General features: G+C 41.0%; 1 protein-coding gene across 1 annotated transcript in view; it reads right to left on the minus strand.

The window, feature by feature from the left end:
• Positions 1–19664, minus strand: part of SCARB2 (scavenger receptor class B member 2) — a 74727-nt gene that overhangs the window by 31568 nt on the left and 23495 nt on the right. The window contains exons 3-4 of the mRNA XM_041759668.1: positions 5630–5777; positions 4366–4554 (exon numbers count right to left, since the gene is read on the minus strand). Coding sequence (XP_041615602.1) covers positions 4366–4554; positions 5630–5777 — 337 coding nt within the window. The remainder of the gene's footprint in view (positions 1–4365; positions 4555–5629; positions 5778–19664) is intronic.

Raw genomic sequence — 19664 nt, forward strand, 5'->3', positions numbered from 1 at the left:
TTTCTCAAATAATTAAATGAAATTTTTCTTTAAAAAGTGCCCATTATTCATCATTCTTCTAGCCAATGGGAACTACTATTAGTACTTTGGTCTGTTTCTTTTCAGTCTCTTTTCTCTACAACGTTTGTTTCTGAACTGAGATATATTATATACGTGTAATATATATATACACACAATTTTTATGCATATACACAATTGTGCATATATATATTTATACACACACAATTTTTTACTTAACATATTTCCCATGTTACCAAAAGTTCTTCATAAGTGTAGCTTAATGACTCCATCACATTCTGTAGAAATAATTAATTATTCTCTTATTATTAGGTATTTAATTTTTAATTTTTTTTTGGTATTACAAATGATACTGTATGAATATCCTTATGCCTAAAGCCTTGTCAGTCCTTTTGTTTTCTACACAGACCCATAAAAGTAAAATGACTAGAGAAAAGAACACCAACATGTTTAAGCCTTTTGATATATATTATCAAATTGCTCAGCTGCTAAGTGGTGGAAATAGTAGAGTAAATCAGTTTACATTCCCCAAGTGACTTCTGTTAAGCTCTGGTTCATCTAATTAGAGATGAACCAAAAAAGAAAAAGGTTTCTTATCTCTTTTTACATTTCTACATTCCCTGAGGTTGAGGCTTTTTTCATATCATTCAGCTCTTTGTCTTAACATTCCTACCTGGGGCAGCTGGGTGGCTCAGTGGTTGAGCATCTGCCTTTGGCTCAAGGCATGATCCCGGGGTCCTGGGATCGAGTCCCACATCTGGCTCCCTGCAGGGAGCCTGCTTCTCCCTCTGCCTGTGTCTCTGCCTCTCTCTGTGTGTTTCTCATGAATAAATAAATAAAACCTTAAAAAAAATTCATACCCTTTGTGAATTCTCTTCTCATATTTTTTGCCATTTTTTTGTCACTTAACATTATCTTCCCAATTATGTCAATATATCAACATGGCCCACATGTATAATGGTCATGTGTTCCCTGCATGAAGCTTTACATGACTTTAAGATACAAGAAATAACTCTTTAGGAGCAGCAATGTGAACATTACAACAACTAAAGGAAAATTCAAATACTCCACACACAAAATGCTGAGCCACCAATTTTAAAAATGAATGGATGCTATTTCCTGAAGTCTTCCACTTAACTCAGATATGAGCTTAGCCAGGTGGGTAAACATTTCAATGTTTCACAGTAATTCAACAAGGGTTCTCCCCGCCTGACTGTTTTCTGCCCAAGAGTCAGACACTGTGTGTGAATGCTTCCCTGTCTTGTTGAACCTCTTACTTGAGGACAAACAGGAATAAATAGGTTTTATGTTACCATGGTAGGGATGTGCGCTGGATAGAAAGAACATACTACTGCAGGAGATGGAGAGGTGCTCTGAGCTAGGACTCCCACAGTCATACCACTACTGTAATGTAAGATGATCCCCACCTCTGCCCCTGAAGGACAGGCTGGACTTGCTGACCTCCCAAAGACACTTCCTGACAACTATAATTTTATAGATCCAAGAATACACACTCAGTGGGAGGTGCTTGAACTCTCTTATGCCAAGGAGAACAGAGGCGCCCTAAAATCAATGCTGATTGGCTCTGCAATATGAAAATAAGAGCATCTGATATTTAACCAGGTCCCTTCTTCTCAGAAGTTCTGTGCTGATATTCTACGTTCACTCACCCTGTTCATTCTCATACCTTGTCCCTCCCCATTGTTTGTTTCATCACTAGAGTCTTTAAAGGAAAAGTGCTCAATGGCATTCACTAAAATTTCTCTCTTTGTCATCTGTAGTGGAGCAGGTAGAACAGGCATGCAAGCCTGGTGCATCCGAGTGGGATGCTGGCACCACACCACCAGGTTTAAAGAAGGATTTTTTGAAAAAAAAAAAAAAGGAAGGATTTTTTGGTCAGGCTCGGGTAGGGGCAGCGAAATGGGTGCCGAGGAAGGTGTGCACCCTCACAGCTTATCCTGGTCTTTGAATGAATGGCAGCTCAAGCGTGAATTTTCATGCTATTGGCTAAATAATCAGTATTTGACCAGAGCAGGTGACAAACTGACCAGAGACACTGCCTTTTTACCAACAACACCACAGACAGTTTATTTGGGTCCCAAATGGAAAGACCATTTGCATGATTTCAGGGTCTTCTCTGGGGCCAGTCTTCGGGGAAAAATAGCAGCTCCTGAAATGTGTACTGCGATTTATAGCTTCCAAAGCCTTTTTATGGACTTCTCACTTAGCCTTTCAAAACAACTTTGGAAGCATGGATACTTTTAGCCTCAAGTCACACATGATGAAACCAAGGTTCAGAAATAGTCCCACAGTTAATCAAGTGAAAAAGTCAGAACATAAATCCAGGCCCTCTGATTTCAGGTCTTATGCTCTATTCCTGGCTGTGGGAAATCCACTCAAGGTACAAATCCAACCGAGCAACGGGACAGGGCTTTTCATGAGTCCTAGGGCCCTATGGCGATATAGTGGTGTCTACAAAATGTGGCAAAGGGCAAGGACAGAAAAATGAAGAAATAAATAAATACATAAAGCAACACATCCTTGCCTTGAGAAAGCAAAAATGCCAATTTCCTAACCAGTCCATAAATGTGGGTTACATTTTAAAAGGATATAAAAGAATGTTAGTTTTATGTCTGATGAAGTCAGTGATATAAAACCAAAACAAAACAGAAAAGCAAGCTATACAATGGAAATAACCTGAAATATACTGAGATCTTAGGAACAGGATCTACCTGGCAGGTGGATGGAAACCACTGGGACCCAAATGGCCTTAAGGAAAACTTTGTTGGGGCGCCTGAGTGGCTCAGTCAGCTAAGCGTCTGACTCTTGATTTTCGCTCAGATTGTGATCTCAGGGTTGTGAGATCGAGCCCTGAGTAGGGCTCCATGTTGGCCATGGAGCCTCCTTGGGAATTTCTCTCTACCTCTCCTTCTGCCCCTCCCCTCCTCCCTCTCTAAAATAATAATAATTATTTTTTTTTAAAAGCTTTGTTGTCTCTGTTGGAAGTTCTCTTGAAATTTTTTCAAGAAGGGAGGTCTAGTCACAGCTTAACAAGAAATCAGTGCTTCCTCTGGTCTTATGGAAGCTGGGATATTTTCAGATGGGATCTTCTAGGGAGCATCTATTAAGTCCACTCCCCCAGAGTGAAGGATTCAGGCTAAGCCCAGCCCTATTCCTAGGACCCACCTCTTGCATAAATCATATGAAAAACTTTTTTACTATTTTGTTTGAATGGAGTCTAACTTTTGTACACTTTCGAAGACACAGGGACAGTATTATCACCATATGCCATAGACATAGAGGAACATGCTTAGAATTATAGGATAAGGGTGAGATTCTCAAGTGGTGAGAACAAGAGAGTAACTACAAACTTAAAGTTAAGGAAATTCATCACTCAGACTCTACCATTAATCTCACCCTTTCTTCTTGGCATTTAAGTTTGTCATTACCAATGTCCCACTACCTGTTTTATATTTTATTTTTATTTTTTAAAAGATTTTATTCATTTATTCATGAGAGACACAGAGAGAGAGAGAGGCAGAGACAGAGGCAGAGGGAGAAGCAGGCTCCACGCAGGGAGCCCGATGCGGGACCCGATCCTGGGTGTCCAGGATCATGCCCTGGACCAAAGGCGGCGCCAAACCAGTAAGCCCCCAGGGTTGCCCCCCACTACCCATTTTTAAAAAGTTTTTGTTTTATTTTGTTTTGGTGGGGGATATCAGGGAATGTGGATTTTTAAAATTCCTTTTAACTTCAATTCATTTGAAATTTAAGCAACAATAACATATGCTTTGAATAGTTATTACTTGATGGCTGATATTTTTTATTTTGAGCCAAAGTGAATAAAGTCTATGAACTACACAAGTTCCACTTATAAATATAAGAAATCATGGATGAATGACACGGAGTTTCAAATTATCCATGTAGCTACTACCCCTAATGGATGATCTAATGTTCCTATTTAGTTTATTTGTCTCTGTCAAGCTGATACATAAGTTCAGCCCCTAAGTCATCAGTGAAGAGTTGGCATTGATCACTGAAATTTATGATACTTTGAAAGACTGCAACTGTTTAATGGCACAGCCACACTCTATGTATTTTTCATAGCTGCTCTCATTCAAAGTCAGTGATGATAGCATACTGAAATTGTGGGAGAAGGTTTTTTTTTTTCTAAAAACTAAAACACTTTCTTAGTTTTCACATACTCTACAAGACATCCAGAATTCCAGGCAATTTTGGTCTTCTTCTGGAAGAAATCCAAAGTGAAGATGAAATGTGGCTTGGAGTGCCCTCCCCCCGCCCCCAATCAGCTGAATAAAGAGGTTTCAAAAAGAAAAATCAACTTACCCCATAGTACAGGCCAAAATAGGGAGAGATCTCTGGTTTGAAAACGTTGATGAGGGACAAGATCTCATCTTTGTAGCCCCAGAGCAATTCATCCACAGTGTGTGTCACAAAGAGCGTCTGCTGATAGGCCTTCAACAGCGCCTCGATGAGCTCCCGGAAGAAGCGAAGATGGGCCCATTCCATGGCAGTCTGAGAAGCATAGGCACATTCAGATGGCAGAGTCTCCACCCCACTCTACTACTGCCCCTTTTGGCAAAAAGGGTTTGGAAACTTAAAAGTAAATGTGAAAACTATATAGCTGAAAAATCAGCCAGAAATGATCCTCCCTGGCTGCGTGTACAAGAATAAGACAGTTATTGCCCATTCTCAGTATTATGTTGTTTAAGTGTGAGTTCAGCATTGTGAGTTGAGCTAGTGCAGCAAGCTCTTGAGTTTTCTCCACGGAGCAAATGCAATGAGAAAAACTCTTGTAGATACACTGGCATCTTCAGCCACAACGTGACACCACTGGCCCCATGACCCGAGCCAGAGGCTGTACCCTCGTTTTAAACCCTGCACGGGTAGGCAGCAGGGCAGGTCAGATCTAGGATCTAGTAATTTCAAAGTCCTGGGTCCACCATAACTGTGCAGCGCATATGTCATTGTCACCCAGGAGTTAGAGCAGAAGCCTCAGAGGGGGTTGCTGTAGGTGAATAGGGAAGTTTTCTGGGTCTCCTGCATCTTTCTTGGATGGGATTGTCATTATAACTGAGCTCAGTGAAATCGTGCTAGGCTGTAATCAGCACCCTGCCTCTGCGGTTTGTTAAGGGTGAAAAAGTCAGTATATATTTTGAAAAATAAAAAATCTAATAAGATCGAAATCCAAACCAAGAAGTGGTATGCAAATTTTGTTGCTAGACTTTGTGAACTAAAACAAGGGGCAAATAAATCTTTAAAAAATTATTAGCTACCCACTTGCATCCCCTCAAAAAAAATCCTACGGATATATTTATTTACACAAGAGCTGATCCCAAACACACAACAAGAAACTCGGGGGGGGGGGGGGGTGATCCTAAAACTTGTATTATGTCACCATTTGAAAAGATCTTGTTTAAAAAATCTCAGAAAAGAGTCTCAGATAAACTCTAAGGAAGGGAAGTGTACAAATGTATCTATATTTTTAATGTAACTTAATAACTCCTGAATGTAAAACTGTAACAGCCTTAACTTAGCTTTTTCCTTTCTTCTGAAATCCATAGTAATGATACTAAAAATGCCTACTTACCACTGCAGGAATATTTAATGTTCTAATTAAGTCAGTTTTAGGGTCTCCAACAGATTGATTTCGTTCAAAAACATAGGCCTTTTTGCTAACAGCTGATATGGTTGTTCCATTATCTCCAAACTGAATATCTGCTTTGTCTCTAAGTTCCCTAAAAGAGAGAAAAGGATTGTTTGAAAATAGGCACCACTTTAAAAAGCAATACTTGACCTCTCTTTTAGCATTGAAGCTATTTCCAATACAGCATTCCCACTATAACCATTATCAAGAGAGCCTGCTGATACCACTCCCTTAAACACTGGAGACTATGCATCCGGGAGACTCGGTTGGTTAAGCGTCTGCCTTGGGCTCAGGTCATGATCCTAAGGTCTTGGGGTGGAGCCCCACACTGGGCTCCCTTCTCCCTCTGCCTGTGTCTTTTTCTCTCTCTGTGTGTGTGTGTGTGTGTGTGTGTGTGTGTGTGTCTCATGAATAAATAAATAAAATCTTTGAAAAAAAAACCAAAACACTGTCTTTTTCATTCTTTTCTTCTACGGGGGTGGGGGGTGGGGTGGGCGGGGTGGTGGTGGATATATGATGGTCCAGGGTCACCTTGACCAGGAAATCAAAGCCAATGAATGCTCTGCTGAGTTACAGTTTGCTCCTGAAATATTTTCAGACTTTTCAGTTCATAGATTCAGTCTGAATTTCGATTTATTTTCCAAAGTCTTTTTCTTTTTTTAAAATAAATTTTTATTTATTTATTCAGGAGAGACACAGAGTGGCAGAGACATAGGCAGAGGGAGAGGCAGGCTCCATGCAGGGAGACCGATGTGGGACTCGATCCCAGGACCCGGAGATCACAACCTGAGCAGAAAGAAGGCAGACACTCAACCACCGAGCCCCCCAGATGCCCCAAGTCTTTTTATTTCTAACTTGAATTTAGCTGAAACATTTAACAAAATAATGCCCAAAGCTTAGTAAATTAGAGGAGTTCGCTCCCGTTTGTGATATACAGTTCAGTTTGGTTCAGGTTCAGGCCTCCAGATGAGGTTTTAGGAAGTTCACAGAAAAGGCCTGAGGCCAGGGCCTCCCTGGGGGGGAAGGGGGTGGCTCACCTTGTATGCAAAATATAAGGAGTTCCAGAACACTCTGGAATGAAGGTAAATCATATTGCAATGCATTTTTAAAAATCAAAATCAATGCAAAAACATTCATGATGAACAAAATACCAAAATTCTAAATAGAAACAGGATCTGATAGTTTGTTCATCCAACGGCTTACACTAGTCCTGGTCCTGCCTGGTCCATAGTAAATGTTCACTAAATCCAGTGTCTACTGCTTCTGTCCCTCTGCTCCTCACCTTTTCTTTCTGTTCTATCCAGGGCTGAGCGTCTGACCTGATAGCCACGTGTCTCCTAGATCCTTGAACTGTGGCTAATCAGAACTGAGATGTGTTGTAAGGGTAAAACACACAGATTTCAAAACAGCACAGAAAAAGGAATGTAAAACATTTCCTTAATTTTTTATATTGACAATTATATGCTTTGGAATGATTATATGCTTTTAAGTATAACGGGTAAAATAAAAATATATTATTCATATTAATTGCACCTATTTCTTTTGCTTTGTTTTTGATGTGGGTACTAGAAAAATCGTAAATTACATATGTGATTCACAGTGTATTTCTACTGGACAAGCTGATTAATATCCTGACAAAGGTATAAACCTACCACGTCCTCTAAGCATTTCCTGACCACAGCCACACACCCTTGAACACCTGCAGAGCAGGCTGTCCGTACCGTGTCTTTGATGTGCTTAGTGACATCATTCAGATTGTGATGAAGGAATTATCTGGACACCTCGGGTATGCTATAGGCAAGCTTATGAAACTCGTATACCTCAATTTCTAGAATTTAAGATAAAAATCAATAAGCAAATAGCAATGTATAGATGCATCAAAATAGATGTCTTTGCTCTTTATCATTAAGCACCAAGCTATGCACAATAAATAAATAAATATCTGACCCTGCATGGCTCCTCAAAGGGTTTAACCACATGATTTCATTTAGTTCTTACAGCAAGGGTGTGGCACAGATGGAGCAAGCATTTTTTTAAAGATTTTTTAATTTATATATTCATGATAGATACACAGAGAGAGAAAGAGAAAGAGGCAGAGACATAGGCAGAGGGAGAAGCAGGCTCCATGACAGGAGCCCTACGCGGGACTCAATCTTGGGACCCAGGATCACGCCCTGGGCCAAAGGCAGGCGCTAAATCGCTGAGCCACCCAGGGATCCCCTGGAGCATTTTTGTCTCACTTTTATAGATGGGGAAACAGGGCACAGATGAGCATTACAGGAGTCAGTGCTCTTCCTACTGTATCACACAGCCTCCTTAATAAGTACTTTAAAAACATCTGCAGGATGAAACCCAAGAATGCCTCTAACAAAGGCTAAACAGGAGAGAGAGAGAGAAAAATTACATACACTTCCAGTTACGAGGAATGAGTACAAAACCTAATAGAGGACATATGTAGTGTCAAACATGCCTGCAGCCAGGAGCTGCAGACTCCAGTGGTCTGACACCCATTCATTTACTTTTCTGCCTCTCAGAGCCCTGTTTTCCTTCCTCCCCTGCACTGGGCAGTGGTGAGGGACCCATGCTCGATGGTTCCCTTCCCTCGGCCTCTGATTCTGAGCACAGAGCCTCAAGATGGAAAACCCAGGAAAAAGACAGCTTCCTCTGGCAGGGGTGCACATGGGAGGAGAGGAGCCATGCGCACCTGTGACTTGGACCTTTAGAGCTGCTCTCCACCCTGCCCCATGGAGTCTGTAACCCACTTTATATTCTTCAAATAAAGTCCTTTAAAAAAAATTTTTTTTAAAGATTTAATTTATTTATTCATGAGAGACACAGAGATAGAGGCAGAGACACAGGCAGAGGGAGAAGCAGGCTCCCTTCAGGGAGCTGGATGTGGGACTCAATCCAGGGACCCCGGGATCACGCCCTGAGCCACCCAGGCACCCCTAGAATCCCTTTCTATTTAAATTAGCCAGAGATAGTTTGTCTTCCTTGCCATCAAAAACCATTATATAGAAATCACAACCCAGCCTTTTGATAAATCAGAAAATGGAGAGTCACATAAAGTGGGAGCCTAGGACTTGCCAGCACATGTCGGAACCAGGTCTGGAATCCTGGTCACCTGACTCCACACCCAAGGTTTTCCTTGACTTTACACATCAGTTAATGCAAAGTGAATTGTCAGAGCTGGAGGAGAGGAGGATGTTTCCAAGGCAAACCCCTTCCCACTGGCTACTCCCAGAGCTTCCCTACAGTGAAGGTGAAGGGGACAACCTTCTCCAGGTGTAGCTCTTTGTTTTAGTGGCCCAGGACCTGTTGTTGGCTTCACTGACCACTGAGGAACTAGAAATAGAAAAAGTGACCCCAGGGGGGAAAAACAATTTGTACTCAAAGAAAGCCAAGCCAGGAGCTGGGACCCCACCTAGGTGGGGACCTCATAGGCTCAAATTATGACTTTCTTTTTTTTTTCTTTTTTTTTTTTTTTTAAAGATTTTATGTTTATTTGACAGAGAGAGAGCACAAGCAGGGGAAAGTGCAGAGGGAGAGGGAGAACATGAACTCTTGTCAAGTGTTCTAATGATGAAAACTGATGAAACTTGCTAAGGCTCTTGACATTTTTTTTAATTTTATTTATTTATGATAGGCATACAGTGAGAGAGAGAGAGAGAGAGGCAGAGACACAGGCAGAGGGAGAAGCAGGCTCCATGCACCGGGAGCCCGACGTGGGATTCGATCCCGGGTCTCCAGGATCACGCCCTGGGCTAAAGGTGGCGCTAAACCGCTGCGCCAACCCAGGGATCCCCCGGCTCTTGACATTTTCTTCATTGAACCCACACATCACGAGCCCAGAGGCCTGAATGATTCCAGGCCTAGACCCTGTTTCGTTAATGTCTGTTATGTTTATTGACTCTGGAGATGGCTTTTTAAATGTTTTCTTTATTGCTTACCCTGTAAGAACCAAACATTTTATTTTTATTTTTATTTATTTAAAAAAAAAAGATTTTATTTATTCATTCATTCAAGACACAGAGAGAGAGAGGCAGAGACACAGGCAGAGGGAGAAAGAAGCAGGCTTCACGCAGGAAGCCAGACATGGGACTCGATCCCAGGTCTCCAGAATCACGACCTGGACTGAAGGTGGCGCTAAACCGCTGAGCCACCAGGGCTGCCCAGAACCAAACATTTTAAAGGGAAATTGAACATGGAGTTTCCAATCACTTTAAGTCCTGTGACTTGACTTGGTTTCTCAATAAATTGCAAAAGGTCAAAGCCAAGGGCTCCCAAACCATAGAAGTACTTAATTCCCTCGGCAAGCTTGAAGGGATTGTGTCAGGTCACTCACAGCTAGCCACGTGACTTCCCACAGCCACCGATCACCCTAAGGCATGACTAACATATGGCCTGTGTCCTAACTAAAGGAAGACAAGTGCCACTGGCTATCAGAAGTGGCCTCCTGCTCTTCAGAGGCCATGGGGGAGGGTAGGTGAGGGGCCTGCCTCTCCAAACAGCAACTGATGGAGGGAACCCCAAAATGTTTCCCCTCCCAAGCATCTTATCTGGCAACAACAGGGAGGCCACCAACATGTAAGGGGAGGGATTTTAATAATAATACCAACAAGTCTGGTTACCCAAATCTCCCCCACAGCTCAACAACAGTCAACTAGAAGCAGGTGGTCCTGTGGTAAACAGCAGGCTAAGAGCAAGAAGTGATCAATTATTGCTCTCCAGATCCAAGAACACTAAAGAAACTTCCAGAAATAGGGCAGCCTGGTGGCTCAGCGGTTTAGCACTGCCTTCAGCCCAGGGCCTGATCCTGGAGACCCAGGATTGAGTCCCATGTCGGGCTCCCTGCATGGAGCTTGCTTCTCCCTCTCTCTCTCTCTCTCTCTCTCTCTCTCTCATGCATAAATAAATAAAATCTTTAAAAAAAAAAAAAAGAAACTTCCAGAAATAGAAACAAGAGTTTAAAAAAAAATGGCTAAGCAAATCTTATGCCTAGACAATTAATTAAGGAACTGTACTTGAAGTGCCTGGTACTTAGTAGGTGCTAATAAATGTTACTGCTGTTCAAGGCCCCAGGACCTCATAGGCTCAGATTATGACTTTCTTTCTTTCTTTCTTTCTTTTTTTTTTTTTAAAGATTTTATGTTTATTTGACAGAGAGAGAGCACAAGCAGGGGAAAGCTGCAGAGGGAGAGGGAGAAGCAGGTTCCCCACTGAGCAGGGAGCCCAATGCAGGGCTTGATCCCAGGACCCCGGGATCCACAGGACCCCTGAGCCACAGGCAGATGCTTAACCAACTGAGCCACCCAGGTGGGTGAAAAGTAAGCCCCTGACTTACTCTTTTAAATCACAGTGATGGTCCTAGACATTAATAAAAGGTTGAATTATACATCATGAACTACTTAATCAGGCAGGAAAACTCAAGATTGACTTTAGAGATATTTCATTTGAAATCATTTTTGAGGGCAGGCCAGATGGCTCTGTGGTTGAGAGCCACCTTCAGCGGTTGACCGCCACCTTCAGCCCAGGGTATGATCCTGGAGACCCAGGATGGAGTCCCACATCAGGCTCCCTGCATGGAGCCTGCTTCTCCCTCTGCCTGTGTCTCTGCCTCTCTCTCTCTCTCTCTGTCTCTCATGAATAAATAAATTATTTAAAAAATAAAAAAATAAAATCATTTTTTGTTAAAACAGAGTTCTTACTTAAAAAAAAAAAGTTAAAAAAAAATAAATAAAAAAAAAATAAAAAAAGTTTTTAAACTCCTGAATTATTAAACAAAATCTCACCAGCACAGAAGGCAAACAATAGCCCGAGATAAGAAAACCAAAAGGAGTAACCTTAATTAGCTGGAAAATTAACATCTATGCAATATCTGATTCCTTAGAGATGTGGGATAAATTAGCTACATACAGTACTGTCATACAATCCTCATCTTTCAGCTGTTAGGTTCTCCACACATCCAGCACTCTGCTGAGAATTAGTGTCAGAAGTCATGAGCACATTGGGTGGAGCATGGGTGGAGAGCTGCCTGCCAGGCTTTGCATTCGACCCTGGCTTCCTCAGTTACTAGTTCTGTGACTTAGAAGTTACTCCTTGATTCTCTGCTTCAGTTTCCTCATCTGTAAAATGGAGATAATAACATGCCTTCCTTGTAGGGTTGTTGTGAGCATTAAATCCACATAAGCTTATATTAACTTATTCCAGTTAGAATACTGCCTGGCACACACTAAGTGTTTAGGAAGCATTAATTACTAATATCATGTAAAAGTGGACTTGTGAAAAAAAAAAAAAAGCAGACTTATGCAAAGCTCTCGAGATGGAGAGATATAAAGATCTCGTTCCTGTTGGCAAGAACTCCACAGGACAGCATGGAAGGGCTGCCATTCCAACACTACTTCCCATGTGGAAAGCACTCTGAAGCTGAGTCAAGGCACTAGGCCAGACACCCAAAGGAGGGAGAGATGACCAAAGGCAGGGTGCTGTAGGGGTTCAGAACAAACTGCTTCCAGATGTGCCACTTGGGCACGCTGATTATTTTGTGCTGAAAACAATCAAGGCCCAAAACACTCAGAAAGAAACTTATATCTTCCCCTAACTCCCTAAAAGAATTAAGATAGAGAATCTGCTCCAGGAAGAGAGCTATCACCATAGATTCACATTAGAATATGAAGTCAGCATGGTAGACAGGGAGAAATCTAGCAAGGCCTGTTTGATCAAAGTCCTCTATATCCTGTTGTTTCTGAGTAGCCTTGTAAACATCCAACCAAAAATTTACTCCTTTTCTTCTTCCTCTGAATTACTTTCCTTCCTTTTGCAGTCCCAGACTCCCTCCCTCTTCTCCTTAGTTCAGGATGACATATTTTTACTTTCCCTGATGATCTTTAGAATCTCATGCTTACATGGATTTCTTGTGGGTATATAATTAAATTTGATTTTTTCCTGTTAATCTTTGTCTCATGTCAATTTAATTCTTAAACCAGCTAGGAGAACCTTGAAGGGTAGAAGAATATTTTCCATCCCCAACAGTGCTGAGCAGCATCTGTATTTAACTTTCTGTTATCATTGCCCTTTCACCTATGTGAAAGACTGAACCTAGAGCCTAAAGCAGAATACTGAGAAAAAGCTGTGGGGGGGGCTGGCTGGTCAATGGGGAGAACATGGCTGGCATTTGTTGGGGGTGTGCAAGAAATAGCTTTACCCCTAAAGATGGAAATGGCCCCCCCATCCATGAGGTTGGTACCCTGACCCAAGTGGCTTGTGCAGGCAAGTCACACAGAACTGCTATGTGCATTTAAAACTCACAAGTACCTGGTAACCACTTTTTGTACAAGATAAGAAAAAGGGGGGAAGGAGAGTTCATTTTTTCTCTTACTTTCATGCAGTTAAAAGATAAAAAAAAAACCTAATTTATCTGAAGCCACTTCTGTTTCTTCTGAGAAAAAAAGATAATATTAGAGAAGAGTTTGAGCCAGGTTTAGAAAAAGAGATATTCTCTTATAATGAGACAATAACCATGGCATTTCTAAATTTTTTATCATCTCTTCAATATTAAAAAAAATGTATATAGCTGGTTAAGATGAGTAAAGGACCAAAGGGTTAATAGGACAGAATTTGAAAGTTTATTTTTTTTAAAGATTTTATTTATTTGAGAGAGAGTGAGAGTGAGAGAGAGAGAGAGAGAGAGAGAGAGAGAGAAAGAGAGCATGAGCTAGGGGAGCAATAGTGGGAGAGGGAGAAGCAGACTCCCTGCTGAGCAGTGAGCCCCCTCGGGCTTGACCTCAGGACCCTGAGACCATGACCTGAGCTAAAGGCAGATGCTTAACCGACTGAGCCACCCAGGTGCCCCGGAAGTTGAAAGTTTAAATACAGTTCTTACCTTTGCAAAATTGTAAGGAGACAATTAGGTCCCTAAGAAATTAAATGTAAAACAACAGAACTACAGGAAAATAGACTTGAATATCAAACTTTTGAAGGTAATAGGGCTTTTAAAGCTCAGAAACGATAGAAAACTTCATGAAAGAATAGATTTGACTACGTGTGTTTTAAAAATTAAAAAGGCACACAAAAGAAAAACAGTTGTCACAAATGCAAGGAAGAGTCACTATTGCTATTAAGTTTACAGAGTGGCACAGACATACTGGAACCCAGATTGGCAACACACAAAAGACAAGAGCTAAAAGTGTGGAAATGCAATCAGCTGGCAAACATGGGGAGAACGATCATTCTGTGTGGAAATCAAAGAATGAAATGAGAGCTGATCTACATGACCAAGAAGGTAATGATTAAATAAAGTGCTGCAATACATTCCCTTTAGCTACTGAATATTATCAACATTAAAATGTATAAAGACTAAACCCAACATGTTGAGTTAACAAATGCTTGACTATTCTACCTTAAGGAAACTCTGGTTAATCGAATTGATTTAAGAGCTTGTTTTGCACAAGTTGGCTCAATACCAGTAAGAGTAGCTGAGACTGACTGGAACAAAGGGGGAAGAATTCTTGTAGTTGGGCAGAAAGGACCAAGAGTGAACAAAAGCAACCTGAGACACACCTGAGATCTCCCCCCCACCCCACTTATCATGCTTCTGCTGACATTTAATGAACATGTAGCTCAGAAAGAGACATGATTCCCGAATGCACACATGCTCAGAAAGGAGAACACCTCTCTTTTTCCTATATCCAATCAGCATGTTCCATTCAGTGTATATACCCCCTGACATTCTGCCCCCTTATCCTTAAATACATGCAACTGTAACCCTCTCTGAGGGTGGATTTGAGGCCTGCCCTCCCCTGTCTCTTCGTTTGGACACCTCTCCAGGAAACCTTTTCCTTGCTGCACATTCCATGTTCTGGTGACTAGCTTTCCTGCATGTTGGATATATGAACGTGAGATCAGTTACAGGACAAAAACATTACATGGGGCAAGACCTATGATGTATTAGTAAGTGAACAGAATATACATACTATGTGTGCATAACATACACCCATATGTATGCATGTAGATACATATATGGTACATGCATTTCACACATGTACATGCATATCATATATAGACACATAGTATGATAACCATGTAAAAGTCAAACTCGCCCATGGAAAAATGGCTGAGGAGATACCCACCAAAATATTAGCACTAACTAGTTATCTTTGAGACAGTGGAATCATAGTAGCAGTTTGTCTTATTTTACTTTATTCCATTTTAAAGTTTATCTTTACTGCTATCTATGTTACTTTTATAATAATGTGAAACCCAAAAAGGAAACCTCATTTAAAATAAAGTCAGAAAATTTAAAAAAAAAATAATAATAATAATAAATAAAGTCAGGAGGCCAGAAGGGGGAGCTCTTACACCTTACCAACCCATCTTCAGTTGCAGACCGCAGCCAAAACAATTTCTCCTTGCCCTGTAACAAACTCAGCCAGGAAGAAAATACCACAATTCAGCCAATAAGAAACCATCACTAACCCTGAATTCTCATTTTTCCAGCAGCCCCTCCCAACTTCCTCCTTTTCTCTATAAAGTAACATTCTTCTCTTTTGATCTCTAGACTTGCCTATGGTTTGCTATGACTTGCATGTCCTGAATTGTAATTCCTCCATTTTGCTGGTAAAATAACTGGCTTTTTCCTTGAAGGTCAAAAACATAAAATACAGGGACGCTTGGGTGGCTCTGCAGTTGAGCTTCTGCCTTCGGCTCAGGGCGTGATCTCGGGGTCCAGGATTGAGTCCCACATCAGGGATAGATATATAAAGAATATAAAATACAGTTTATATTTTTAAAGGTAATGCTACAGATTATATTGTGTATATTGATTATTTCATAATGACCAATGCAAAATTTTAAAAAAAGCACTTATATTTATCCCTCGTGTCTTTTCCTTTACTATCAAAGCAGTATGAGCCTAAATATGAGCCTAAAAAAGAAATTAATCTAGGGATGCCTGGGTGGCTCCGTGGTTGAGCGTCTGACTTTGGTTCAGGGCAAGATCTGGGGGTCCTGGGATCAAGCCCTGCATCAGGCTCCCCGCAAGGAGCCTGCTTCTACCTCTGCCTGTCTCTGCCACTCTGTCTCTCACGAATAAATAGAAAAAATATTTTAAAAACAACAACAACAACAACAAATTAAACAGCAAAACTAAGAAACTCAAATGGGAGATATTTAACCAGGTATTGTAAATTTAGCAAATACGTCTTAGAAATATGAAACTTAGTTGAAAGGGCCCTTGGACAAATTGATTTTTTTTTTTTTAATTCTTGGTATGTTAAAGACTGGCAAAAAAGAAAAAAAAGAAATCGGACAAAATGAAAAAAAATCACAAAAAGCTTGCAAAAGCCAAGGATATCATAAATTGGATACACATTTTAGGCAAATATGTTAGTAAGCAACAGGACCATGAGGCAAATTAGCTTTGTGCTAACAGGCCTGGTTCTGGGGCTGCTCAACCCAAAGCTAAATAATGCACTGCATTCCTTAAACCCGACTGACTGGTTTTTATCTATGTGTGGAACTACCATCACCTTTTTCCAAAAACATTAATAGTCTGAACTCATCAGTATGTGAAAGCTGGGGAAAATGTGCCACTGTCAATTGTCTGTCAATTTTTTTTTAATGATTTTATTTATTTATTCATGAGACAGAGAGAGAGAGAAGGCACAGACACAGGCAGAGGGAGAAGCAGGCTCCGTGCAGGGAGCCTGACGTGGGACTCGATCCCGCGTCTCCAGGATCAGGCCCTGGACCCAAGGCGGCACTAAACCGCTGAGCCACCCAGGCTGCCTTGTTTGTCAAATTAATTGGGGCTTCCACTGCTCTGTGTGCCTCCTTCTCAGAGATTTCCCACCACCAAGACCAATCCACACTAACCAACAGAAGGCCAGCATGCCTTCCCCTTCCCTTGCCCAAGGCCTCGGTGTACCCAGTCCAGTCAGTGATTCAGTTGGGAGGGAACCCACGGAACCACTAAACACTGGGGCAGGAGTTACTGGAATGTTCTTTCTTGTAAACAATAACATGATTAAATCATGAGTGATAGAAATCAGATCCACTAGAGGACTGCAAAAGGCTCACTAGAAGGGCTGCAACTATTGCTAAAAAGCCATGTTTTTCTGTAAACTCCAGCTCACAACCCACTCAACCCTGCCAGGAACGCTCAGCAGCTTGCACTGTGCATGTGATCATCTGTTCCTAAACAAAATCATTCATTTTCAAGACCCTATTCCTCTTTCATGAACCTATCATTGGCTCCTGTGCTTTCATGACTAAGTCCTATGGTTGCAGCTGAGCTACCTGTGTCCTGCAAGATTTAAGCAATTTCTCCTCTTGCATCTCTATGGTTTTAACCCATGGCCAAGGATGTTTCGTTCACTTATCTCACCAGCCACTGGATATTCCCAGGTAAAAGACTTGATTTCTGCCCCTCCTGGAGCTTTTGGTACATTGGAAAGACAGACAGGTAACCAATTGTTAAAATGCATTTATTTAGTCAGTATGTAACAGATACATGTGCCAGGGGGAGTTCATCCAAAGTCAGGGTAAGTTTCAAGAAGAGGCACCATTTGAGCTGAGAGAGGCAGGGATGAGTTCATTCTTGAACTCATAATAGCACTGAACACAGCACATAAGAGCAGAACACTGTGTCCAGGGACCAATGACCAACCGGAATACAGTTAGAGGTGTGTGGCCCAATATGGTAGCCACCAGCCCCACATGGCTGTATTACACATTTGAAACTTGGCTAGCCCAACATGAGATGTGCTACACATTTCGAAGACTTAGTATTAAAAAAATAAAAGGATGTAAAGTATCTCATTGGTAATTCTGAAATGGATTACATGTTTAGATGACACTGGGATAGTATTGGGGTAAAGAGAATATTAAAATTAATTTCACCTTTTTAAAATGGGATTCTCAGAACATTTTCAATTACACATGTGGCTTATAGTAAATTTCTATTGGATAGGTCTGGTTAGAGTAGAGAAGCCTAGGTTGAGAGTGCCAAAAAATTATATTAAAATTAAAATAAAACAAAGAAGCTAGACATATAGAAGGAGCCAGATTGTTCAGGCCTGGAACATCACACAGGAAGAGTCACTAGGCTCCTGAGCAGGAAAGGGAAATGTCAGATTTGCCTTTGGGAAATCACCCTGGTAGCAGAGCAGAAGAGAGATCAGGGCAGGGAGAAAAACCAGAGGAAGGAAATATGAAGCGATCAATGAATGACCAAACTGCTTTCCAAACTACTGGATCTGTTCTCAGGATTCTTAATCTTCTCTGTGCCAATGGCCCCTGGGACAGTCGGGTAAAGTCTATGGACCCTTTCTCAGATACGTGTTTTTGAGTACAGAGAATAAAATACTCAGCATTATAAAGGAAACCAATTACAGAAATACACGTATCATTTAAAAAATCTGTGATATGGGAATATACCTGCTTCTTTAAGATGTAGCAGCAAGTCTAACAATTACTGCAATTTTGAAGTATTTCTGAAAATGAAAGGCATCTTGAGCAAGGGCTGTCAGGAGACCCAGAGGGCAAATGGTTTTCCTTAGTTCTCAAGTGGGTTCATCCTTACATGGAGGCAGTCTCCCCCCTCCCCCCCTCCAAAAAATTAGTGAGAAAACAAAAACAGCAAAAAACAAATATCGCACAGTTCCTTTCACAGGCAGTATCCAAGGCAGTCAGGTTCATGGAAACAAAATAGAATGGTGGTTACTGGGGACTAGGGGGGAGGGGGAAGGGAGTTACTTAATGATTACAGAGTTTCAGTTTTGCAAGACCAAAAGAGTTCCAGAGATTTGTTACACAACAATATAAAAACATACATAAAACTACTGAACTATACACTTAAAAGCAGTTATGTATTTTACATCGTTTTCTTTTAATGTAAATAAAAGATGGTTAAAATTGCAAAACGGAAAAGCAGAGACACAGGACATTCAGATCCTAATTCTAGTTCGACTTCTAATTACTCCCTAACAGGACAGCAGCAAACACAGACCTGCTCTAGCATGGATTTCTTCAGGCATTTAACCCGCTACAAATATTTGCTTTTAAAAGTGAAGACCCAAGTATTTATTTAAAATTCCTATATATGACAACAGAGTTCATCTTTACAAATCTGGATATTGGTTTATACAGACTAAAACAATCTGCTAAGACTAATAATATCAAACACTTAATTAGCACTAATTATATGCTAGGCATTAATCCAGGCACTTTTAAATACTGACTCATTGGCTCATTTAATCCCAATAACAATCTTTGGGTGGGTGTTCTATTTTTATCTCCAGATAAGGAAATAGAGGCACAGAAAACTAGTTAAGCGGTTGAGGTGAGATTCAAAACAGACAATTTGACTCCAGAGCTAGACCATGAGCACCTGAGGCTGGGACTTAGCTTTTTTTTTTAAGATTTTTTTAAAATTTATTTATTTATTTATTTATTTATTTATTTATTTATTTATTTGAGAGAGAGAGAAAATGCGAAAGCGCACACACATACGGCAGGGAGGGGCAGAGGGGGAAGGAAAGAATCTGGAAAGAATCTCAAGCAGACCCCTGCTGAGCTCAGAGCTTGATCTTAGGACCTGGAGATCATGCCCTGAGCTGAAACCCAGTCAGTCGCTTAACCAACTGAGCCACCCAGGTGCCCCATGGGGCCAAGATTTTTATCTCTGAATTCTTGCACAGGGAATAGTGCTGATTTATCATATGACTTAGCAACCATTTATTGAGCAATAGATTATGACAAGATTGTGAGGCATTTTCACCATTTAGCAGTTCTATACAAAAAAGATCTTGCTGTCTGCTTCCTCTACTATGTTTTTGTTTTTTAATTTTTTTAGTAATCTCTACACACAACTTGGGGCTTGAACTCACAACCCTGAGATCAAGAGTTGCATACTCCTCTGACTGAGCCAGCCAGGCTCCCCCACCTCTATTTCTTCTTAAACTTGGTAAGAAGAAAATTT

This window comes from Vulpes lagopus, chromosome 6 (genome assembly GCF_018345385.1).
Source record: "Vulpes lagopus strain Blue_001 chromosome 6, ASM1834538v1, whole genome shotgun sequence".
Taxonomy (NCBI): Eukaryota; Metazoa; Chordata; class Mammalia; order Carnivora; family Canidae; genus Vulpes; species Vulpes lagopus.